The 26,922-nt window shown below is 45.4% G+C and overlaps 1 protein-coding gene across 1 annotated transcript in view; it reads left to right on the plus strand.

Moving 5' to 3' along the window:
• The window catches only part of LOC137437055 (hepatocyte growth factor-like protein), a 173,184-nt gene that overhangs the window by 63,343 nt on the left and 82,919 nt on the right, over nucleotides 1-26,922 (plus strand). Inside the window, exons 9-10 of the mRNA XM_068131392.2 lie at nucleotides 18,179-18,300; nucleotides 20,288-20,396. Of these exons, the coding sequence (XP_067987493.2) occupies nucleotides 18,179-18,300; nucleotides 20,288-20,396 (231 nt within the window). The remainder of the gene's footprint in view (nucleotides 1-18,178; nucleotides 18,301-20,287; nucleotides 20,397-26,922) is intronic.

A 26,922-nucleotide genomic window follows, 5' to 3' on the forward strand; every position in this document is an offset into this window, starting at 1 on the left:
AAGTCACTAACTATACTAAACATTATGTTTACCTTTCAAGTATCCCCGAGTTGAACAATTTACCATAAAGTAGCGGTATTATGCAGCAGGGGCGTCGAGAGCAAACATGGGCCCCGAGGCAAACAACCTCGGGGCCCCCGACCCCACCCTTTCTCTCTTTTATAACTTTTAAAGGAACTTTCTTTAATGAAAAACAAAAAACGTAATAAAAAAAAACCAAATGGTCACTTTTATTTAACCGCATGATCGAAAATAAAGGAGATAGCGGGACATTTCGCACTATTGAAATTTTGAAATTGAAAATTGAAGTCAAATCGCACCCTCGACTGTTGAACACTATTTCTCCATAAGGTTGGAAAAAGCCTGGTGTCGGCTTAGCGGTTAGGGTGCCGGCTTAGGATCCAAAGATCCTGAGTTCGAATCCCGGCCGATCGCTGAATTAACGCAAGGGGGGTTGACTCTTCTGAGGTCATCCTTCTGAGGTCGGCAAATTGAGTACCAGCTTGCTACCAGCTTGTGTGTACCCCAATTTAGAATAGGTACACCGTATCCCTGCGCATCGTAAGAGGCGAGACTAAGGGTTGGTGTCAGGAAGGGCATCCGGCCATAAAAAAAACATTGCCTCAAACAGGGAACCATGATTGCCATGGGGCCCACAAGGCTAACCCTCGCTCTAGCGGGGCAAAATGGCCTTAAAACGATCATTCATTCATTTATTGGAAAAATTTACGTGAGAAGATGGTTAATAATAAATAAATAAATAAAGGATACAAGCCCTTTTCTTTGTAATGCACATTTTGGTTGATTTGCTGTAAAGTTTGAAACTGTACCATTAACAGCGGTAAATGTTGTTTTGTTTCCGGGAAGAAAGCCGGCAAGGAAAGCAAAATCAGCTTCTGGGTTTAAATGTAACGATGAGGAAATGAGGATGAGCCGATGAGGGGTTTCACTGTTGTGTTTACAAAAAAATACAGGAGAAGCTCGGGCCCCTCAATGGACCCTGGGCCCAAGGCAGCGAGACCCCCTGACTTCCCCTATGATACCCCTGTTTTATACAGTAATAAACAGAAATGTATCATTGTCATCATTGCATGTTGGTGGATTAAGCGCACAATAAGAAATAATGATGAAATGTACAACTCATGAAGTTAAGATAGAAATCCACCAAAAAGTCCCCTCATTTCGTAGCCACACTACCAGCTTCACATGGTAATACAGTACTGCCAATTAATTTGCAATATCTTATATAATCTCAATTCTCTTCAATGGATTTATCTCAGAAACCCTTTACCATTTGCCTTACTAACTCATTGTAACGACTCTACAATGTTACCAATGGCACATTACTCCAGATACTGGAACGAGCAGCCAAAGGACAGCCTATGAATCAGGCCAATGGCTTGCCTATCTGCAAAAGATCCACTTCAACCCTTTAACTGTCATTGTTGGAAGATCTTACACGTCAGCATCATCGTATACGTGAAAAAGACTTACCATGCAAAATGGAAAATAAAACTTAAAATATCAAAAGACTTACCATAGTGAGACTAGACTTACCATACTGTCATTGTTGATGATACCATACTGTCATTAATTGGCAGTACTGTATTACCATGTGAAGCTGGTAGTGTGGCTACGACTGGAGAATAAAAGAATAATGAATGGAGAATAAAAGAATAAGAGCACACGGATGTCAATACAGATCACAACTGAATAAGCATGAACAACAAGGTGATAGTATTAAAAAAGCAGAAGATACAGAACACAGGCCTGTAATTAGAGATAGAATGGAAAACTAGACTTTGTGAAAGCTCGTGTCAGTCTGCGTCAATGGACAGGTGGAACGATGGTACATTAACTTTGTCGTAGCGAAAAAGCCATTTTGCTCCAGCGAAGGGTCAACACCCAAAATGGCAGAGGCTGGGGGACTTCAGACACCACAAGGCTTTCTGTTGCATCACAGTTAACTAACTTGAGTATAGTTGCCTGTCCAAGCCAAGCGATACTGTGCTTCCCAAAACCATAAAAGGCACTCTTCCAGAGAACTTTAGCCTGGTGGGATGGCAAGGAGGGAGTATCTATCTATAATTCCAGTAATCTCTGTGTGTTTGTTTGTACGTTTGTACGTTTGTACGTTTGTTTGTCTGTGACCGCTGTTTCTCGACAACCACGGGTCCGATATACTTTAAACTTGCCAGGTATATTGCTGGGGACCCGAGGATGTGCCTTTTCAAGGTTTCATATTAATCGGACAACTACTTACCGAGCTATGTCCAAAAAACGATTCAACCAATCAGAGAGCAGCGAGTATCGCGTGTGCCGAACGTGGCGGACACACTCTGCCTCGGATGGCACATTTGAGAGCGTATTCATTTATTTCACGTTTGCAAACTATGTTGGCGCTATGTTGGCGTTAAACTATGTTTTAAAACTAATAAAAACCATTTCATGTAAATAGAGGGGGGGGGGGGGGGATTGTCACTGTACTCGCACGAGCAGATGGCGGAAGTGCCTGACCGCCAAGTGAAGTCCGAGCAACTCGCGGTCGAAGGTACTGTAACGGCGTTCGGGCGGGCGAAGCTGCCGGCTAAAGAACGCCAGCGGTTGCCAAGCTCCGTTTTAAAACTAATTAAAACCCCGGGGGGATTGTCACTGTACTCGCAAGCCGTTCACCGTTCGCTTTGGCGTTGCGAATGGACCAAAACATTTCATGGACCAAACCATTTCATGTAAAGCGTTCGCCGTTCGCTTTGGCGTTGCGAATGGACCAAAACATTTCATGGACCAAACCATTTCATGTAAATAGAGGGGGGGATATAATTTTAGATATAGATATAGTACGGGCATGCCCTAGTATACATAAATTAGGTCAATACAGGAAAAATGAATCCCTTCCCAGTCTACTTAGATTTCAGAGACCGATTCCTCCTGTCCCACCCCAACAGCAATGCCTGCACCAGTATGTGCAAGTGGCCTCGGGTGGGGTATTCTTCCTCATCTTTGGATCGCTGCCATTATTGCTGGGTTGGGTTCTTCATCGCCTGGGTTTCCTACATTAGTACGTCTGGCATTCAGCCACAGTTCATCAATCCGGAGCTTCCCTGACAACCTCGGTGGCACTGGGATCTACCTTCCCACTCTGAATAAGTGAGAAGGGATCCACCACTCCTCCCACACGAAGAGCATGACGTCATCCATGTACACCAAATATTTTATTTAACTAGCACCCGTCATCACCTGGTAAAATCAATCTACAAATATTTGTATATTATAGGATCTTGTACAACAGGGGGGCCATGAAGACAGCAAACAACAGTCGAGCAATCTCTCCTGTGCACCATATACTGCAAAGAACCCATATTACCAAGTACATGGGAACAAGCCCAGCATTAAAAGTCTTAACACATTCAAAAAGTTCCTAGGAATTCTAATTCTCCGTCGTATCGAAATATCTTTGTTGAATGCATACATCATCATACTATAATTCACCAAATGTCCGTCTGTCTGTCTTTCCGTCTGTCCGTTCGAAGGTACCGCAAAAACTGCTGAAAAACTGCAAAAGCTGCAAAAAAACTGTTCCCGTTTCTTTAGGGGGAAAAAAATGGAATGATGTCAAAACTTTATGTCAAAACAAACTTTTATCTGCAATGTCGTCTATCCTGAAGTTCTAAGCTGAAGAAGAGGTACAAAATCATTAATTTTTTTTCCCTAAAGAAAAGCGTACAGTTGATATCACGATTTGAAACACGATGGAATAATATTTACCGATATGAACAGTGATGTGGCTTTTATTATTGAAATTCTACAAATACTGTTTAGATTTTGATGATTTGCTTGTGATATTTAACGGATGTTTATATGAATCGTTTAAAATAAAAACGCCTTCAATTTCTGATATTTTACCTTTTCCTTTGGGCTTCCCAATTGAAGCCCCGCCCACAGGGAGGGTACCCTTGCTAGTTATAAAAATGCAAACATCAATGGTTAAGGCCTTGTCATGGTACTGCAGCTGAATAAGACATTATAGTCCGGCAGCCAAACTGGGCTTTTTGGCCCAAACTTGCACTGGAGTACCTACAAAATGTTTTTTCAGATTATGCATCTATGGACCCTCCATATCAAGATTCCGAGTGATGCCAAACTGGCATCATTGAGCATTTTGAGAAAATGGCCCGTTTCCATGGCAACCATTACTAAAATCGAAAAATACAAAAACTCAAATATCTCAGGATGTAGATGAGCGATTTTCACAATTTTGGTGTCTAAACATATATTTGAGAGGATGGTCTATCGATTGGGGTCATGACCTTGATGTTTCAAGGTCAAGGTCATTGTGAAAATCCAAGGTCAAACTAAAAAATTGATTTATTTTCTAGTAAATTGCCGTGAAATAGCGATTATTGGCTCCAAAGATTAAAACAGACCTTCGGCGAATCCTGACAAATTCAAGGGTTGTTTCATTTAGCTGCGAAATCACATTTCACATTGTAAGCCATTTTATAAATAATAATAATAATAATGCATTTATTTTATATAGCGCTTTTCAGGAAGCCCAAAGACGCTTTGACAGAGTGCAAAACATAACGCATAGCAAAACATAAAGACAATTGCAAAAAAAGAAGAATCAATAGGGAAATATTCAAAGCACAAAGGAGGGAGAAGGAGAGGAGATAGTCAGGGGTTAGATGCTGTGGGTTAAATGTTGAATGCAGTGTTGAACAGGTGGGTCTTGAGTGATGTTTTGAATGTGGTGAGTGAGGAGGAGTCTCTGATGGTGTGAGGTAGCGAGTTCCAGAGGGTGGGAGCAGCGATGGAGAAGGCCCTGTCCCCCCAGGATCTAAATTTGGTCCGGATGGGGGGGGTCAGGAGGTTGGTACCAGCAGAGCGGAGGTTGCGGGTGGGAGTGTGTCTGGAGAGGAGGTCAGCCAGGTAGGATGGGGCCAGGTTATGGAGGGCTTTGTAGGTCAAGAGGAGGATTTTGTACTGGATTCTCTGGGAGATGGGGAGCCAGTGAAGCTTGTAAAGGACGGGGGTGATGTGGTCACGGGTCCGGGAATGGGTGAGTAGACGGGCAGCGGAGTTCTGAATGTATTGGAGTTTATTGGTGATTGTTGAGGGTGAACCATAAAGGAGGCTATTGCAGTAGTCCAGACGGGAAGTGATGAAGGCGTGGATGAGGGTTTCTGCAGCCACAGAGGAGAGGGATGGACGGAGACGGGCGATGTTTTTCAGGTGGAAGAAGGCTGTCTTTGTGATCTGTTTAGTGTATTTGTCGAAGGAGAGGGTTTGGTCAAAGATGATGCCAAGATTCCGGATGTGAGGGGAGGTGGACACTGGGAAACCGTCGATGTTGAGGGCAAAGTTATGGGTGGACTTGGTGAGCGTTTTTGGGCCAATGATGATTATTTCAGATTTATCACAGTTAAGTTTGAGGAAGTTGATTTGAAGCCAGGATTTTATTTCAGTGATGCAGTTTGTCAGGATAGAGTGGGTGGCGGTGGAGATGGACTTGGTGGAGATGAAAAGCTGGATGTCATCGGCGAAGCAGTGGAATTGGAGACCATGACGGCGGATTAAGTGACCGAGGGGGGACAGGTAAAGGATAAAGAGGAGGGGGCCAAGAACTGAACCTTGGGGGACACCTTGGGGGAGGGGAGCAGTGGGGGATTTGCAGTTATTGATGGAGATGAACTGACGTCTGTCAGAGAGGTATGATTTAATCCAAGAGAGGGCAGTGCCGGTAATGTTAAAGGTGGTTTCAAGTCGGGTGAGGAGGATGGTGTGATCGATGGTGTCAAAGGCAGCGCTGAGGTCGAGGAGGATGAGAATGTTGAGGTTGCCAGCATCAGAGGAGAGGAGAAGGTCGTTGGTGATTTTGAGGAGAGCAGTTTCAGTACTGTGGTTGGACCGGAATCCGGATTGGAATGTTTCATACAGGTTATTGGCAGAGAGGTGATGCTTGAGTTGAGTGGCTACAGCGCGTTCCAAAACCTTTGACAGAAAGGGTAGGTTGGAGATGGGTCTGAAGTTATTTAGGGTGTCAGGGTTTAGTCCAGGTTTTTTCAGAATGGGGGTAACAGCAGCAATTTTGAGGGATGGTGGGACGATGCCTGTAGACAGGGAGGAGTTTATTGTTGCAATGATAAGTGGAGAAAGAGCAGGAAGGGAGGCCTTGACAAAGCTGGAGGGGATGGGGTCAAGAGTGCAGGTGGCAGTTTTCATTCCGATGAGGAGTTCAGAGAGGTCAGTAGGGGAGACTGGGGAGAATTGAGACAGGGGATGGCAGGATAAGGGGGGGCAGGTGGTTTGAGGGGGAGCGGGTGCGGCGGTGGTCAAGCTGTTGTAGATGTTTTCAATTTTGCGTTGGAAGAATGAAAGGAAGGAGATGCAGTTGTCTATTGTGAATGACTGGGTGGTGGTGTTCAGGGGGCTGAGGAGTTTGTTTATTGTAGAGAAGAGTGCTTTTGGGTTTCCGGAGCCAGAGTGGATAATTTGAGAGTAGTAGGCGGAGCGGGCGCGGGAGAGGGCATCTTTATAGTGTTGTATGTGGTCCTTGTAGGCCTGGGAGTGAACTGTGAGACCTGTTTTATTGCGGAGTCTTTCAAGTTGGCGAGCACGAGTTTTCATTAGGCGGAGCTCAGGGGTAAACCAGGGAGCAGAATGGGTGAAAGAAACTGTTTTGGTTTTTATAGGCGCAATTTGGTCAAGGCAGGAAGAGAGAGTGTGGTTGTAGTAGTCAGTGAGGTCAGAAGGGGTGTGGAGGTCAACGAAGGGAGAAGTGGACATTTTTTCAGAGAGGGTCGATGAGAATGAGGCAGGTGAAAAAGCGTTTAGCTTACGGAAGTTGATAGTGCGATAATGCCTTGGTGCTGGGGTGGGGATGTTGATGGTCAGAGTGATGGCTAGGTGGTCAGAGAGAGTGAGGTCGGAGCCAGAGAGATGGTGCAAAATTAGTCCAGTAGAGCAGACAAGGTCCAAAATGTGACCACGGTTATGGGTAGGAAAGTTGACATGTTGAGTGAGGTTAAAGCAGGTGAGTAAATCAGTGAAGTCAGTGGTTAGCGTGGAGTCAGTGGAGTCCATGTGGATATTGAAATCACCAAGGAGGAGGATTGAGGGGGAGAGGGAACATAGCTGGGTCAGAAAGTAGGAGAAGTCAGACAGGAATGATGGGTGTGGTTTGGGAGGGCGGTAGACAACAGCCATGACTGACTGTGTGTGACCAGAGAGTTTAAAAGCCAGGTGTTCAAATGATGGAGCAGATGAGATGGAGATGAGGTTGGTCTTGATGTCTTGTCGGTGAATAACGGCAATTCCACCACCTCGGCCCTCCGAGCGTGGTTTATTGATGTAAGAATATCCATTGGGTGTGGTGAGGTTGAGCGTGTAGTAGTCCAGTGGTTGTTGCCAGGTCTCATTGAGACAGAGAAAGTCCAGTTTATTTTCCAGGATGTAGTCGTTCAGGATGAGGCATTTGTTGTTGAGGGACCGGGTATTGAACAGGGTGAGCTTGATGTTGTTTTGTACGGCGGGTATGAATCCAGGTGATTTGGCCAGGGTTCGCAGACAGGAGGTGCGATTTTGTGCGTTGTTGTGACCAGGTGTGTTGGGACGATGAGTGGGAGTGCGCTGAGCCGACCAGAGGATGGGGATGGAGTGACCTGATTGTAAATAAACAAACTTACGACCGGAGCCACGGTGAATGTACCTGGGTCGACGCAGGAGTCCATTCGATCTGATTGCAGAGATGCATGATGGGGTGGAGCGGGTTTTAAGCAGGAGAAGCCTTGCGGCAGAGTACCGCAGAGCCATGCCAGCAGGAGCGAAGGCAAAGCGAGCACGCGGCCAAGGGTGAGGAGGCGAAACAATCGACACAACCAACGGGAGTGGGCCCGAGGAAACAGCGATGGAGCCGAGCAGGTGAAGCCCGGAGCAGCAGAGCAGAGCCGGGACCGCGCAGAGGAAGACTCAATGGCCATAAATCCGCCACGACCACCAGGAAAGCAAGACACGGACAATGGTCCAGTCAGAGAAGCGGCGAGCAAACGACGCCAGCGTCCTCTCACGACCGGACCGGAAAACGGAAGTCAATTTAGTCAACAACTAAATGCCAACTTCCTCATTATTGCCTAGCCTATAGACCGTCTATGTTCCTATGGCGAGGCCTACTTTCATGTCACATTTCTATTTCATCTCATTATTTTCTAACGTTGGCCTTAGCCTAGGCCTAGGCCTAGAGACCTTCTACCTCGATAGGCCTAGAGTCGTGTTTCAGGAAGAAGAAGTCAAGAACACACATTCGACAGAAGTCAGTCATTATGTTGACTGGTGTGTCAAACTGTGTGGGTTTGGTAAATTACGGCTTGTGATTTGTGACAACATTCAACGACAACCACTCCGATTTATTTCAGAGGCAACATCAGACGGGAGGGAAAACAAAAAGCCCAAGTTTTCTGGGACTTAGTCGATCGTGTGGGAGAGCGCCGCCCCCCACCCCCGCGATCGTAACACATATATTGTTAATGCCATAAATTATGATATTGGCATATGTCTAACGCTCTGTCTCTCTTTTCTTTTCAGATGTGAATCATGGAGGAATGTGTCTTTTCCAAGGTGAATTCTTGCGGAAATCCGAGGAAGCCATTGTCTGATGCGACACCCCGGAGAATTGCTTCTATCGTCAATGCTAGTAGGATCAGGGATGATGGACTATATTGTCACCTGGAAGGAGAACTGGCTACAGATCCGAACTTCAGCGTGAAGTTCCATAGAGACTGTGTCTTTTTCTGTCTTTTACGCTTGGCAGCAGTGTGCTGAAGAAGTCAAGTAGTGTGCTGAAGAAGTCAAGCAGTGTGCTGAAGAAGTCAAGCAGTGTGTCGCTTCCATATTCTTCGGCTATGTCCGCATTCATCCTGCACTGATAGCTATCCTTGTTTAAGGGAAGTGATTTCAGTTCTTGTTGTACATGCTTTGCAAGCCTACCGATAGAAAATTCAATATCACCCTCATCCTCACTAGCTACCACTTTGAAGACTTCTTGAGCTCTACTACAAAACGCTAGAATACTTGCACAGCCTGCTGCTCTGAGAACAAGAAGCTCGTCGCCGAAGTGGTTTGACAAGTCAGAGATCAGCGTCCTTCTGGAAAGAACTTTCCCCCCAAAATGTTTGTATAGTTCGTAAGTATCGATGGAATTTCTGATTTACATTTTGTCCTCATTTATGGCTTTTACAACCTTATATAATGCTCCGCCATTGCTGTCGGATTCCTGGGCTTCACTTCTACTTGAAGCGACAAATTGGGCGGTCCTTGGAGCCATAAATGTTGTTCTGCAATCAAAATGGTAACGTCCAACGGCTGCATGCAAGTCACTAACAGCTCCCTCTACTCGCAAACTGACCTCACCAGCTAACCTATCTCCGCGTGAATCACAGGTATCTAAGATAATGTCTTTGAACGTTTTTTGTGCACCGCGTTCTGCTGTTCGACACAGCACAACACGTCTCCAGCGAGAGGGATTTTTATTGTCCTTTTCAAGTTCACAAACTTTACCACAAAAGATACAATGGCGGAGAAAGTCAAACGGAAGAAGTTCAGATCGCCTCAGCCTTTTTGCGTCATGACTGGATGAGTGTGCAGAAACAGCCCTCTTAGGCAATCTCTCGAAGTGATGTTTTGATGTATATGTTGATACACAGTCTCTATGGAACTTCACGCTGAAGTTCGGATCTGTAGCCAGTTCTCCTTCCAGGTGACAATATAGTCCATCATCCGTGATCCTACTAGCATTGACGATAGAAGCAATTCTCCGGGGTGTCGCATCAGACAATGGCTTCCTCGGATTTCCGCAAGAATTCACCTTGGAAAAGACACATTCCTCCATGATTCACATCTGAAAAGAAAAGAGAGACAGAGCGTTAGACATATGCCAATATCATAATTTATGGCATTAACAATATATGTGTTACGATCGCGGGGGTGGGGGGCGGCGCTCTCCCACACGATCGACTAAGTCCCAGAAAACTTAGGCTTTTTGTTTTCCCTCCCGTCTGATGTTGCCTCTGAAATAAATCGGAGTGGTTGTCGTTGAATGTTGTCACAAATCACAAGCCGTAATTTACCAAACCCACACAGTTTGACACACCAGTCAACATAATGACTGACTTCTGTCGAATTTGTGTTCTTGACTTCTTCTTCCTGAAACACGACTCTAGGCCTATCGAGGTAGAAGGTCTCTAGGCCTAGGCTAAGGCCAACGTTAGGAAATAATGAGATGAAATAGAAATGTTACATGAAAGTAGGCCTCGCCATAGGAACATAGACGGTCTATAGGCTAGGCAATAATGAGAAAGTTGGCATTTATAAAATGGCTTACAATGTGAAATGTGATTTCGCAGCTAAATGAAACAACCCTTGAATTTGTCAGGATTCGCCGAAGGTCTGTTTTAATCTTCGGAGCCAATAATCGCTATTTCACGGCAATTTACTAGAAAATAAATCAATTTTTTAGTTTGACCTTGGATTTTCGGAATGACCTTGACCTTGAAACATCAAGGTCATGACCCCAATCGATAGACCATCCTCTCAAATATATGTTTAGACACCAAAATAGGGAAAATCGCTCATCTACATCCTGAGATATTTGAGTTTTGTATTTTTCGATTTTAGTAATGGTTGCCATGGAAACGGGCCATTTTCTCAAAATGCTCAATGATGCCAGTTTGGCATCACTCGGAATCTTGATATGGAGGGTCCATAGATGCATAATCTGAAAAAAAAATTTGTAGGTACTCCAGTGCAAGGTTCACCCCCCCGGGCTGCCGGACTATTAGCCATATCAAGATTCTGTAGCACCAAGGAAGTGTGACACAGGCAAACAAAAAGCAACGCAACCCTCACTGAACCAGCACACAACTGAAATTAGGTTGTTGGAGAAAAGGAAGGATTTCATATCAACTGCGATGATGGATTCCATGACCTTGCTGATGATTGGAAGCAAGCTGATCGGTCTGTAGTTGAGGGGATCAGTTTTTACACCTTTTTATGTCATGCAATGATGTTGGTGGATTTCCAAGCAGATGGAAGATGACCTATGGCAAATGACAGGGTGAAAAGGTCAAGATAAGAATGAGCAAGACCAGTACATGTTTTTAGGACACATGAGCTGATGTCATTCAGTCCAGTTGCAGAGTCAGAGTCGATCGTTGAAAGAACCTTCACCTTCTCAGGAGCAAAAGCTACAGAGTCCAGGAGCAGTTGGGTATGTCAGAGAAGGATGGGTACCGAGAATGAGGGGTTAGAACAAAATTTGGAGGCAAACACAGAATTGAGGCATTTGGCCTTCTCATGAGCGGAGTCGGCTGTGTTTCCATTTGAAGAGAGGGAAGGGATGGAAGGGGAGCATACCACAGAAACAGACTAAACAAGGCACCACCAGGTTTTAGAGGAGGGAGACAAGTTTGAAAGTTCCTTCTTGGGGTTGGACAGATATTGTTTTCTTGTTCAACTGAGAGTGGACACACACTTGTGGACTTTTTGGAAAACACTGAAATTGCCTTTGATCGGATTAGCCTTCCAGGAAGGGAATGCAAGTTGTTTCAGAGCAACTGCCTTACCACAGCATTCAGTGTACCATGGGCAGGAAGAAGGGTAGGATAACTGAAGACGTGATAGGATGAATCTGTATATGAGAGAGAGCAGGTTTCTGTGGAAGAATTCCCAGGCTGAGTTAACATAAGGAGCATTAGATATGGGAGACCAGTCCTGAAGAGAGATGGCTGCTTGTAGTCCCTGCCAATCTGGTTGAGTGAGATTCCAGACTCGCCGGTATTCAGGCAGCACTCTGAGAATAGCCAGGGAGATATTGACTTTCACAAGCATATGATCAATTGAATCAATTGGAGCAGAGGAAGAGCAAGGGAAATTTGCGGGGAAGTTGGTTATCACCAATTCCAGAAGAGAGGATTTGCCATTCTGAAAAATCCGGGTTGGAAAGTTCACCGATTGAGTCATTCCCATAGAGTCATATAATTCCTTTGCTGACGTGCCATGGCTGCTGAGAGAGGTACCAACACCCAGCCAAGTTGCATGGTTACAATTGAAATCACCACATATGAGGAAGAGAGAGTTAGGATGAGTGGTTAAAAGTCTGTCCATGTTTTCTGAGAGAGATGTAGATTGAGTCGTCACTGTTTGGAGGATGGTACAACACACAGATGAACAAGAGGTGGGAGTGGAAGGGACGTTGCTGCCAAGGGTACTCCTGGAGGTTGGTAGGTATAAGATCAGTGCACAGACAGTGAGAAATCGAGTTCTTGATGTAAAGTGCAACTCCACCACCAGGGTGTGTTGTGAAAAATCAACCAGATCCACAACTCGTCCCATAGATAGGTTTAATTTCAATTAGATCGAAACATCATCCTGCAAAATACACCATGCAACATATATGTCAGGTTCAAGGCATCATATGAGAAAGATTGGATACATCAGCCAATGCAAGCAAGCCCAGAATATAAGTGGGTACGCACCATTCAATTCTACATGTCATTGTACAAAGTCGCAGGAGTGGCCTCGAGTCGCGGACGTCCCGAGGTCTTATAGACACCGCCCAGTGGTTTAAGTGAGCGTCACACCTGGGTTCAACTTACATTTTCACCACATTCTCCCCGCCGTTAAAACTATGCTGCCACCAGGCAGGAAGCGAGCGCGCGTCAGCATTAATGGGTAGAGGAAGTCATTATATCATTATTAGGGTGTCAAAGAAATATCCCTATTGATTCTTGTCTTTGCGCCATTGTGTTATGTTTCGCACACTGTCAAAGCGTCTTTAGGGCTTCCTGGAAAGCGCTATATGAAACAAATCCATTATCAGTAGTACAGGTCAGTCGGTCCATCCATAGAGGTCAGTGTGGCGAATTACCCTGCCAGCACAGGTTCGGAAGCTACCGGGTACGACGTCCACAAATCCGGAGTCCCCTGCTTCGGAGTAGCCGCTGGAGGCAGGTGTCGGAGGGGCACCTCAGTGCCCTCACCGCTTCAGGCAGGGGTGTATCAGGCGAAGGGAGGGACGGCAGATGTTCTCTAGGCGCACTCATAGCCTGGTTAGCAAACATGTCCGATACTGGCAGACGATGAGCCTGTGAGTCACAATAGTCTAGTCTCACAGGCCTATGTGCTGGATAAGGTGTACCTTTGCGATATGCAACTCATTACATAAGGTGTACCTTGTCGAAGAGCGAATGTCCATTCGTCGCAATGCAACGCATTTCAGGCAGATGTGTCGATCAGTAAGCCTCTTTACAGTAAGCTGTAACAGTAAGTAAGATTACATGACAGGAGGCCATTATAGTAAGTCCATTACAGTAAGTCTGTACCTGCCTTGGCTCCCAAGGGTACATGGTCGATCCACATTAGATCCATGTCATGGAATTGCCGAGGGAGAGAACCGACGAGAGCCATAACGAGAGTTACGCGATACCCCGGAGTCCCCCTGTTTTGAAATCACGAGACTCGAGCGCTCTCTGACGGCAGCGCGTACGAATTACAAGCTCCGGCAAATAGTTTCAAGCAAAACGTTTGCCACGAGTGCCCTCCGTAGGCTGCCCGAACGACCGGCACGGCTGATTACGACGACGCACAAAACGACCGGATCGCGCCTCCCCAGCGGAGCGGGCAGAACCTCCGCGATGCATACGGCAATCCCGTCCCGCAGTACAGCGCTCGGAGGATCGGAGAAGACCGGCTTTACCGGCTGCCGAGAGAACGTCCCGGATGGACGACAAAAACGACCGAAACGCGCCTCTCCAGCGAAGCGCGCAGAACCTCCGGGATGCATATGGCAATCCTGTCCTGCTGTACAGCGCGCGGAGGATCGGAGAAGATCGGCTATACCGGCTACCAAGAGGATGCCCCGGATGGAAGGATTGTCCCATTCAAAGCGAATTGAATTGTCCCATTCACAAACCGAGAGAGAGTCCCGGCTGGACAAACCATCCACGGATGTCCGACCGATCCATCCATTCAACGCCTTCATTGCATGGCACGGATCCAGCGGGACCGCGGATGGATCGACCATCCACGGACGCAAAGACTCAGAGACCCAAAGACAGCCATCGCCCCGGATGGACTGTCCATCCATGCTAGATGTCCCGGATGGATTGACCATCCACGGATGTCCGACCAATCCATCCATTCAACGCCTTCATTGAATGGCTCGGATCGACCATCCATGGACTCAAAGACTCACTCAAAGACACAAAGACTCACTCAAAGACACAAAGACATCCATGGACGTCATCCTGGGTCCCCACAAGGGGCGAGGTGGGAGGCGTTATACCGGACGGCATCCGGGCGAGCAACAATAACCTCCAGGGATCCCACCCCCCCCCCCCCCCCCCCCACGAGGTCTGGGTCAGTCTGAGCCACAGTCAGTCTGGGGCAGAGGGAAAATGGAATCAGACGAGGCGTCTCGCAGTCTCGAAATGTGCGTGGATACGAGCCAAGAGCTCTGTCCGATAAACAACAAGCCCAGAGTCAAGGGCGAGCAGGCAGTACGGTGCCCCCGTTACTTGCGCAGGTGACAAGGGAGTCGGGCGCGACGCTCAATGTCACCATTTCACGAGGTCACCGTGTACTCCCTAAACGGCGCGGGCGCGCGACCTTGAGGTAGCGCCGCGTTACGTAGTGTACGTCGTTTACGTAAAGGACATTTGGTACGTAGTTTACCAAGGTACATGGAAATGTAAACGAATCCCCGATGAGATCGCGTGAAGCACGCAATTACGTTAATGACGCTGTAAAGCAAACGCGTGATTTAGTCGATGACGTCATCAATTGGTTCGGGCGCGTGCGGGCGGGTTTGACGGCGAGTTCCAGCTGAGCGGTATCCCCAGACGGAGTAAAGTAGCACTCCGAAATCTAAAGTCTCGCATCCATTGGGCAGCAGCATTCGAGCGGGCTCGAGATCGGTATACGGAATACGAACCCGGCCGACGAGCGAAAAGTATTATCTAGGGCGCACCGCGTACGAGGGAAACCGAAAGTTGAGCTCGGCCCGTTGAACCAGTGCGGCTTCGCCGAGTCGAGAGGGTGAGCCCGCCGAGTCGAGGGGCGAGCACGCCGAGTCGAGAGGGCGAGCATGCTTGGCAGCGATAGACTGCACGACCTGAAGTAGCGTCTCGTTTGTTTTGCTGTCGGGTCAAAGGATCGAATACATATCACGCCCTGAAGTAGCGTCTCGTTTGTTAGCTTTCGGGTCAGAGGATCGAATACATATCACGCCCTGAAGTAGCGTCTCGTTTGTTAGCTTTCGGGTCAAAGGATCGAATACATATCACGCCCTGAAGTAGCGTCTCGTTTGTTTAGCTTTCGGGTCAAAGGATCAGAAGTAGCGTCTCGTTTGTTCAGCTTTCGGGCCGTGTTTTGTCCGGAGTTTTAGACATAGGTAGCCATATAGAATACACATGGTATACGATGATCTTATAGAACACACATGGTATACGATCATCTATCATAAGCATAAGCCCGAGTGTCGTGAAAGGCTATGAAGGTCCCGCTCGACGTCCTTAGAAACTCATCCGTGCTGCGACGAGTCCTCGCATGGTGCCAAGCGAGCCTCCATTGAGGCGATTCCGGGCAGCGGAGTTCGCCGGCCTCGTTGAGTAGCCACATGTAGGTGGGATTTCGACGGCCACGATCAGAATCGCCGGCCTCGCAGAGTGGTGCCCGCGAAGGGCGCAGGGCCCGAGCAGCCGGAGTGAGGCGGCCGTGTGAGGCACGGCGTGATTCCGACGAGTAGTGCGCGATTCGCGCGGCGGAGGTGGTTCCACCGAGAAGCGAGTGGTCAGGGTGAGCCGGCCGTGTGAGGCACGGCGTGATTCCGACGAGCAGTGCGCGATTCGCGCGGAGGAGGTGGTTCCACCGAGAAGCGAGTGGTCAGGGTGAGCCGGCCGTGTGAGGCACGGCGTGATTCCGACGAGCAGTGCGCGATTCGCGCGGAGGAGGTGGTTCCACCGAGAAGCGAGTGGTCAGGGTGAGCCGGCCGTGTGAGGCACGGCGTGATCCCGACGAGCAGTGCGCGATTCGCGCGGAGCAGGTGGTTCCACCGAGCAGCGAGTGGTCGGAGTGTGCCGGCCCCCGCGGAGGAGGCGATGCCACCGAGTAGCGAGTGGTCGGAGTGTGCCGGCCGTGTGGAGGCATGGCCGACATGGGAGTCGTGATCACTCGCGTGGGAATCTCATCTCGGGCCGAGGCACGCAAATCTAGGATGATTCTCTCGGACGGAGCCGTTAGCGTTTCGAGCAACCGAGGCTTGACTCGTACCTGCGGCGCCAAGCGGGTCCGTCGTTCCGACGGGGTTGCGGCCCAGGACATTTCCCAGTGGCCTCCTTCAGCAGGCGCCTTGCCGGAGTCTGTCATGCCTGCTCCGGCGTTCGGGCCTCAGGAGAGCAGTTTGCGTTTTGTCGACGCGGTCCCGCAAAAAGGCTTGCGAGGTCCCATCGCATCCGGTCCTTTTGAGGCAGACCGGCGGCGAGAGTAGTCGGAGCTCCGTAGCTGGAGCTAGCTCGACGGGTCCTCCGCCGGTCATCCTTCTCCGAGGTGGGCCTCGCAGGAGTGCAGAGAATGTCGGGAACGCTCGTCTGTGATCTGCGTTCATCCGGCCATCGCAAGACTCGTGTCCCGCCCTTTCCGAAGATCATAATTGAAATTAAGTGTTGTGAAAAATCAACCAGATCCACAACTCGTCCCATAGATAGGTTTAATTTCAATTAGATCGAAACATCATCCTGCAAAATACACCATGCAACATATATGTCAGGATCAAGGCATCATATGAGAAAGATTGGATACATCAGCCAATGCAAGCAAGCCCAGAATATAAGTGGGTACGCACCATTCAATTCTACATGTCATTGTACAAAGTCGCAGGAGTGGCCTCGAGTCGCGGACATCCCGAGGTCTTATAGACACCGCCCAGTGGTTTAAGTGAGCGTCACACCTGGGTTCAACTTACATTTTCACCACAGGGTGGGTTTCAGGTCTATCAAACTGCAGGAGATAAGAGCCAGTGAGAAACTATCAGGGATGTCCTTTGGGAGGAAGGATTCTGTTAAACAGATTATGTCCAGTTTGTCAGCAGTGGCCTGAATCGAGAGTTCTGTTAGGATGGAGCAGAGGCCTCAGATGTTTGAGGTCCACAGAGTGAGGGATAGCGGGACGTGTTGGGGAGTGTGGGATGGGAGGAAAGCTGAGAGGGGGTGGGATGGGGAGAGCCAAGAGGTGGCAGGATGAGGGGAAAGCTGATAGGGAGCAGGACGAGGGAGAAGCAATGAGGTGGTGGAGTGTGGGGACGCTTTGAGAGGTGGGGTGGGGGAGAAGCTTTGAGGGCCTGGGGTGAGGGGGAATCTTGTGAGGTGGAAGCTTAGAGATGGGGGGTGAGGGAGATACAGAAAGTGGGACATGACTAGGGATACTGAAGAGGCAGACATGTATAATGGGTGGCGTTGGAAGGATGCATGCTTGTGGATTTGAGGGAGGGTAATGACACGAGGTGTTCGACACTGTAAAAGAGTGTGAAGGAGATTTGATTGTTGAGCGCAGACAACCTCTGCAAACTGGACTTCTCAAGGTTCCCATATTTAACATTATGAGATAAAGATCATGAGATGGGTCGAAGGAATTTTTGTTGAAGTCACGGAAAAAGATCATCGTGTAAAAACCGGAAGAGGGTTGCGGACCAAGTGCTTAGGTGAGAGACGGGTTTGAAAAATATGCCTTGTGAAGAAGAAGAAGATGAGGAATAGCGCGTGATGAAGAAGATCATGCGGGGTACTCATGATGGAGAAATAAGGAACGTGAAGCTTTTTAATGCTTTAAAAAGCTTTTAAATGAAGAAGAAAGAATCGTTTTCTTCAATGAAGATATTGAGAAAAGGGAGATCGGGTAAATAAAGGGATTTATGAAGTGCAGGTAGAAAGCAGAATGAGATTGTGTTTGGAGCTAGAGAGGAAGAACCTCAAAAGCGAGACCATCTGGCGATAAATGATGACGTTACGTCCATTGCTGTAAGTGGTGTAGTGATATGGCAGCTGGCTGTATGTGAGTGTCTTTATACAGTATGACTGTGTCTGTGTGTAGTTACATGACAAAACACTGACTGCATGGAATATGCAATCTGCAGGGCCTTGGATGAGAACTACTGCCGTAACCCAGATGACTCTGCACATCCATGGTGCTTCACAAGCCATGCCAACATCCGTGTTGCAATGTGCAACATACCCTCTTGTGTGGAAGAGCAAAAAGGTGAGTCAACCACAACCTAAATGAGCTTTCATGGATAGGCTACTGTATATAAATAAACCAGAAAGAGCAATCAAAGATTGCAGACCCTCGCCAGGACGTGTTTTCAGTAGTTTTGAAGGCTTTTGCGTTAAAACAAATATGGCGGCAAACCTTGTGGCCGATGACGTCATCATCTTTTTTTTCTCCACAAATGTATCCCTAGATGATGCTCAATAAATTTCATCTTGATCGGATGAAGTTTTGTACTTGTCGAATTATGACGTACTAATGGAGGCACCGATGACATCATCATTAACATATTTTATTCCACATGGAGAGTTCTTTACAATGAGCCATGTCTCAATTTTTTTATATGCAGCACTTTCAGAGCTATAGAGGTGCAACATTTTTCGGTTTTTCCAAAATGGCCGCCATACCACGTGAAATATAACGTCATAATTATGATTCAAAAATTCTACAGGTACAGGTGCACCTATGGTGAAAATTTCGTGTAAATCGGACCAGCGGTTGCAGAGAAAATCGTATTGATTCTGTGCGGACAAACAGACAGACAGACAAACGTACAACATAGCGTGGCTTGGCTCGTTACGCTCGCCTCACCACACGCCGCTGTAGAGGCACGGGCTTGTTTTAACTGAGGATAATGACCTGACTGAACTTGAGTTGCTGTATTGTCTTGATTTACACCAATCATAATACAAACATTTATTTTATACAAATTATATTGTTATGAATGAAGGCTAAATGATGTCTGCATGTTAAATTAAGTCAGGCCTGTCTATGTTTGACTCCCCCCTCCATAACACTTTATTAATAGGATTTTGGAGCAGTACAGCTTTTTCATAGGTACCATTTTTCTGGTCATTCCAAGTTGTCCTGAAGACCCCCAGGAATATCAATGAATTAATACCTTTGAAGGGCTGTCAGGAAGGCATAGACATATGCACACTTGCCTTTAAGTTGTCTAGCCTGGGTTTGAATCCCGACCCAGCTATAAACTGTCATCTCGGTATTTCCAAGGCGGAGTGATTTGCCAATGTGTGTTGTCCCTCGGATGGACGTTAAACTGTGCTTCCCTTATGCAAGCATTCATCGGTGGACGTTAAGGATTCCACTGTGTTCTTCGGAAGAGTAGGCGTGCTATCGCCGCCACCCTGACCATAACTAAAAATTCCTGCCCTAATTAGCGGAGGGCACTGCATCAATGGCGCAGCCGCACCCTCAGCCAATGATGCTAACCTGCAGGCTTGTACTGCAAGCTAATGAAGAAGAAGAATATTTTTGAAGGTGATTATATATTGATCCAACTGTATTCTTTCTTTTTTTTTCTTTTTTTTTTACAGACAATGCAATAGAGACTGAGTAATATCTGTTTCTGGAAGGTTAAGATGATAATTCTTAGATGAACTGCTTTCTTTAAAAGGATTTAAACCCATATTCTCTGGGTGGTCGTTAAAGGCGGCAAAAAGGGTTGGCGTCAGGAAGGGCATCCAGCCGTAAAACATTGCTTCAAAAAGGGGACCAAAAAACAACAACAACCATGGTTCCCGAAAAAGGCCAACCCCCGCTTTGCGGGGAAAAATGGCCTCTAAAGGTGGTTTTTATTCTCTGGGTGGACCTTATACCATACCATGTTTTCTAACTATTTGTCTTACCTGTTTCGAGATTTAAAAAATCAGAGAAACAATTTTAATGTTTTATATGAAACTTATGAAGCAAACTTATGAAAATGGTTATAAATATCAAAGTGGGCAGATTGTTATTAAAGATGTTAAAAGAGTTGCTGGAATGCAAACATTGGTTAATTATGTAACCTGTAATTAATTTTATTAAATATCGCTTGTAAAATTGATGTGGAGCAATACATGCCATGCTCAGCTCTGTTTTTCTATCAATCATGTCCCAGCACTCGATCGTTGTCTAACAACATGAAAGCGAGTTTGTTATCACGATTGCCTCTGAGCATTATGATGTCTCCCCTCTTCAGTCGAAGCTTGCTATGATGGCGACGGTCATGATTACAGAGGCACGGCATCACACACTCGCAATGGCCTACAGTGTGTGCAATGGGATGGAGACGGCATACACGAACACAAGTAAAGGTTACAGACAAACACACGTGTACACACATGCACACATGGCTGAACTTGACACATTCAATTCTTCTTTTTCTTTATAAATATTACAAACAACAAACAACAACATGCATTTTAAGGCCATTTTCCCTGCTAGAGCGGGGGTTAGCCTTGCGGTCCCCATGACAATCTTCTCCATTTTGCCCTATTTTCTGCATCTCCCCTTGTTAACCCCCTTGCCCGCATGTCTTCTTCCACCATCTTTAGCCAAGACTTTCTCGGTCTTCCCCGTCCTCTACTTCCTTCTTCATTCATTTCCATCACTCTTCTCAACCAGTCACTTTCATCCTTCCTCAACACATGACCAAACACATTTATAAATATTACAAGAAATATGTAAAAAAAGAAGGGCAATTGTATGATATTACAACACACATTTTGACCAAAATTCCATTTACCTGTTTAGTATTTAAATTCCTCCTGCAGAGGCTTTTCTGTGACTGTTAGATGGCAGATACCATAAAGAGTTTTATGAGAGCAGCCAAAAGTTGTCATTTCTTTTCTATGTTTTTTTTTCAATTTCCAGTTGTTTCCAATATGAACCCTCCAGATCTGAAACTTATTTGTGCCAAATGATGAAAAATTAACATACTGTAACTAAAATTTGAGAAAAGCTCCCAGAGAAAAGGATTTGGACTCTAGATTTGAGAAATGCACTAAATGCAATTGTTAGCATGAAACGGAACAGAATGAAGACTTGAGAATAACAATGCAGGAGCTCAAAAACTAAACGTAACATGCAGAGAAATCTATCTTGAAAAAAAATGTATGAGGCAAGAGGCAAATAATCTCTGCAGTATACGACTAGTCCTCAAAACATACCTAACTAGAACGGCATTCGGTAGAGCGCGTACCTCTGCCAGGCTAAACAGTTTATGTTTTGTATCCCGCTGATAGGCCAGATCTGGATTCGGACCTGAACCAAAATCGAATCGGCTCGTTTGTGTCACCTACCCAACTCATCCACAAAGTTTTGTCATAATCTCTCCACAACGTTTTGAAATATCATGCTATATATCGTTTTTGGTCCTATCACTCAATGGTGAGGAATCACGTGGAAATAAAAAAACTCCGGTATCCCGATCCGGATCTTTACCAAAAATATACGTTGCTGTCCTTGGTCGGTCACCTACATACACAAAAAAATTCAGAACGATTGTTTCAAAACTGTGGATAAAAATCGTTTGACAAACATACAAAATGGTTTTGCTACAGACCAACATACAGTCACGTGAAAAGGTAAGTACACCCCGTGTAAAGTTTTGACTTTTTCAACATATTTCAACATACAGCTATTTGATCTTCATTTCAACAATATTGATAGATAAAGGTGATATAATATAACAAATATCATGAAACATTTACATTTTGTAGTCCATTGTATAATTTAAATAAACATAAATGCAAATTTCGCATGTGGAAAAAGTAAGTACACCCTTGGCTCTAATAGGTGGTATTGCCCCCTTTTGGCAGAAACAACCTCAAGTAGGCGTTTCTTATAACTGTCTACCAGTCTCTGACATCGACTGGGAGAAATTTTTGCCCACTCCTCCATTCAGCATTCTTTCAGCTGTGCGATGTTTGAGGGGTTTCCTGCATGCACAGCTCGTTTCAAATCCCCCCACTACATCTCGATGGGATTTAGATCCGGGCTTTGACTTGGCCATTCCAGAACCCTCCATTTCTTTCTTTTCAGCCAATCCTTGGTGGATTTTCTGGTATGTTTAGGGTCATTGTCATGTTGCAAGGTCCACCTTCGGTTGAGCTTCAACTTTCCGACAGATGGCCTCACATTATCCTCAAGCACCCTCTGGTACAATGAAGAATTCATAGTGGATTATATGATGGTGAACTGCCCAAGCCCTGATGCAGCAAAGCTGTCCCAAACCATAATATTTCCACCACCATGCTTTGCAGTTGGTATCAGGTTCTTGTGGTCAAATGCTGTCTTTGGTTTTCGCCAAACATGTCTTCTGGTACTGTGGCCAAATAGCTCTACCTTTGACTCATCTGTCCAGAGCACATTGTTCCAGAAGTGCTGGTCTTTGCCTAGGTGTTCATTGGCAAACTTTAGTCTTGCCCTGATGTTCTTTCTGGACAGCAAAGGTTTCCTCCTGGCACACCTCCCATGTAGATCAAATTTGTGCAGCCTCTTTCTAATGGTAGACTCGTGCACTTTGACATCAACAGTCAAACATTTGACAACATGATGACATTCTGGGGTTCTTAGAGACTTCTTTCAGCATCTTGCGGTCTGCTCTCGGGCTGAACTTGCTGGGGCGGCCTGGCCTGAACATGTTCGCAGTTGTTTGGAATCTTCTTCACTTGTCGGTGATCTTCCGGACAGTCAAATGATTGATTTCAAATTGTTTGGAGATCTTTTTAAATCCCTTTCCAGACTCGTAGGCATCTATAACCTTCTTTCTGAAGGCCTCAGAGAGCTCTTTTGATCAAGGCATGGTGACGCTGCACACTTCAACAACAAAGAGCAAACCAAACTAAATGGCAGGTTTAAATTGGACAGGTTCCTCCAAGATCCTCTCTAACGATGTTCTAATCATTTGCACCTGAGCTGGTGCACCTGATTCTAATTTTAGGTATTTGAAGTAGTGATAAATGTAGGGGTGTACTTACTTTTTCCACATGCGAAATTTGCATTTATGTTTATTTAAATTATACAATGGACTACAAAATGTAAATGTTTCATGATATTTGTTATATTATATCACATTTATCTATCAATATTGTTGAAATGAAGATCAAATAGCTGTATGTTGAAATATGTTGAAAAAGTCAAAACTTTACATGGGGTGTCCTTACTTTTTCAAGTGACTGTACTTGGCAAAATACTGTTACGTTTGTAGGGGGGTAGGCAATGAAATACCTTAGTCCAGGTAGGATTGTGTAGATTACAATGCTCCGGATGTCGTGTAGCCACTTCCTGTAACTAAGTAGGGCCGGATGTTCGGAGTAAGTGTGACCATACGGAGGGTGGCTCACTACCTCTGTGATTGTTTTTCCTTGTTCCTTATGACACTACACTACACACACTACCAGCCAAGTGAACGGCCCATAATTATAAACATTAAATAAACTGACCAGATTCAGACATTTGAACAATGCCACTGACGCCGCTAGCCGAGTCATCACAAGGGCACAGGGGGGGCGTGAGACCCTGCCCCGCGGGGTGATGATTGGTCAGTACCATGAAGTGATGAGATGGACTCTTTTATTGGAGTATGCGCAGACGTCATCGGATGGCGTTCAAGACCGGGAAACAAAAAGGCTGAGGACGGCCATTTCTCTGGCTGTGCACTGGGTTTTCATGAGAAGCGGACGCATCTCTGGGAGTTTTTTTTTTGTTTTTTGTATACTGAATCGAGGCTCGTGAAAGAGCTAACATTTATTTCACAAACAAATCAACCAGACAAACAAAATATACAAAAAGAGGGAGCGGAAGACAAGATGGGGAGAGAAGGGGAAGCACACAACCACAACATTTGAGAGCAGGGAGAAGTGTGGGAGGGAGAGGGCTTGGGGGGAGGAGGCGTGGGAAGGGGGGGGGGGGGAGAGGGGGAGAGGTATAAAACACAAGGGGACCGAAATTAGCAGGGGTAGAAAAGATCAAGGTTTTGGATGGGGGTGGATAAGAGATGGTGGTGAACAGCTGTTTTAAAGACCTGGAGGGTGGAGTGGGATTGAAGAGAGTGAGGGAGTTTGTTCCAGAGGCGGGAGAAAAGAGGAATGAAGGAGTGAAGGTGAGCAGAAAGTCTTGATTTTGGCAGTTTAACCATAAGAGGGTTGCAGGCAGATCTTGTGCGACCTGTAGGAATATTTGGGGGACAGAGCCCAGAGAGAGCTGGGGGGGCAAGGCCAGAGAGGAGTCGGTAGAAGATGGAAAGACCACCAACCTGCCTGCAGTGAGTGAGTGAAAGGCCCTTGGAGTTAGCTTCATCGCGGGAGATTCCAATGATTCTGAACGCTTTGGTTTCAACAGCGTGAAGACGAGCTAGGTGTGAGGCAGGATCACCAGACCAGAGGGGAGAGCAGTATTCCATAGAGCTGCGGATGAAAGCCTTGTATGTGGTGAGGAGCTCAGGTGTGCCAAGGAAGGACTTCGCACGACGGAGGATGCCCAGTCGGCGACTGGCTTTGGAGGCCAGATTTGAAATGTTGTTTTCCCAGGAAAGATCATGGCGAATAGTGAGACCCAAAAGCTTGAGTGACAGAACTTCTTGGAGAGGATTATTCAGAAAGTGGATGGGAGGGTTGTCCAGTCGGTCTTTTCGGAGAGACATCGTAAGAGTGTGAGATTTATCAGGATTGAAAGACATGTTCCATTTGTTTGCCCAGTCTGTGATTTTGTCCAGGTCTGCAGAGAGTGAGGAGGCTGCAGACTGCCGATCTGAGGGATGAGGAATGGAGCGACAGAGAGTAGTCATCAGCAAAGAGATACAGAGGATTTTCAAGAGAGTCAGAGAGATCATTGATGAAGACCAGAAAAAGCACAGGGCCCAGAACACTACCTTGGGGAACTCCAGCCTGAACAGGAAGAGGAGATGAGAGAAACCCATTCAGGGCCACACGTTAGTAGTGTATATATGTTGCTTCTGGGACACTCTCATTTTCCCATTGACTTACATGTTAATTTTTCCCCTCCCTCATTGCCCCTAAACACCTCTATTTCTCTCACCCTGTTCTTTACGAACCTTCTAACCTTTTGACATGTTATCCTTATTCATTAGACCACTTAAACAATGGTCCTTCTGTGTGAACCTGTGATCCTTCTGACCTTATGGACCTTTTAACCTTTTACTCTTAATATCATCTGGTGAATCATCTTTGGCCCACTCAAACAACGACCCTACAAATATTTGTTTATGTGTGGGAAATAATTTAATTCTCCTACAACTCTCCTCACCGTCTAATACATTAACAAAAAATATGTTTGAGTTTGGTTCTTTCTCAAGATATTTTAACTGAGCTAAGATAAAATGGTAAACCTCCCTCAATGTTCTTGTTTGAGCGCCTCCAGTGCCACATACCATTTTTAAATTAAAGTATATATTTTCCTGGCAACCATCAAAGTTTTCCGTCCACTCAAAAATATTGCCATCTTTTTTACCCAATTCACCGGTATTTAAATTAATTCTCTTATTTGTTTTGTAAATTTTTTTACCAGTTGTCTTTTCAATTATACCTATTTGATATTTTTCACATTCATTATGTTTACCATTTATATACCAAGGTTGATTACACCTCCACTCTTTAGTCTGGTTGGTACTTGGTTCTATCATTTATATAATAGTAAAAAGGCGGCGGTAGCCCGTTAAAATCCCTAACCCCCCTTTTTAACTTATCACTTATATACTTATATAACCATAAGGGAGACTATCAATTCCATTTTCTAAAATAAACCTCTTATCATCAAAAGCCCCCAATGCTTTCTTATTCACCTCTTCTGAATATAATTTATGTTTATAACTTCTTATTCCATTAATCTTTCTAAACTCTTCTTTCTTTGTTGTTAAACAGTTATAATAATCCTTAAAGTTTATTGTTTCTTTAATGACATTTTTCTTTATGCCTTTTAACTTCTTATCAGTTTTTTCAACGTTATTCACAATGTATTTATAAGCATAAGCCTTAGACCTCAATCCCACAAATTCACTCGTGACATTTCCTCCTAATTCATCCTTAAACTTTCCAATCACCTTTTTATTTTTAGAAGAGAACAACTCACTCTCTGGACTGTAATTACTAGTGTCATAGATATTAATGTCCTTTTTCATGTCTGAATAAACATCATCAGTATTAATTTGCAAAATAAAACTATCTGTATCCATATAAAGTAGATTAACATCATTTTGATATTTCTTCCTCAAGTTATTATAAAAGTAATCATACATTAATGACTTTGATAAATCAAGAATTGATGTTCCAATATAAATAGGTTTGTTCATTTCAATACTCTCTTTAATCAAATGGATCGCACAAAAGTTCTCAGTAAAGACCTCAGCTCTAGTAAAACTCGGTCTATTAATTAATTTTGATGCTTGTTCCCAAGATGTTGATAGTCTGATATTTTGTCTTTTCCTCACATTCTCCATGGTCTTACCAAAGACTGCATTATTCATCAATTTATAAAAGTCTTTCTCAAAATCTGTTTTTGACTCTGTTCTTCTTTGTGTATTAAAATCAATGTACCCCTTCAACCAATGACTTTGATTGAACTTTAGAACCCTATGGATCTTCTCTACTCTTAGACCTTTTGATAAATATTGTCGCAAATTTCTTTGGTGTAGAACATAATTTTTCTTGTTATATAATGTAGTAAGTAATTTTTCTGTTGATTCACCTATATTAAATGATTGTTGATAATCACTTAACCACTCCTTCTTTGGACTTTCCTTTTCACAAGCAAATGGGAGATCTTTGTGTAGGTTATGAAGTTCCTCTGGATATTTCAAATCGACCTCAAAATAAT

Source organism: Myxine glutinosa, chromosome 11 (genome assembly GCF_964187855.1).
Source record: "Myxine glutinosa chromosome 11, kmMyxGlut1.1, whole genome shotgun sequence".
NCBI classification, from domain to species: domain Eukaryota; kingdom Metazoa; phylum Chordata; class Myxini; order Myxiniformes; family Myxinidae; genus Myxine; species Myxine glutinosa.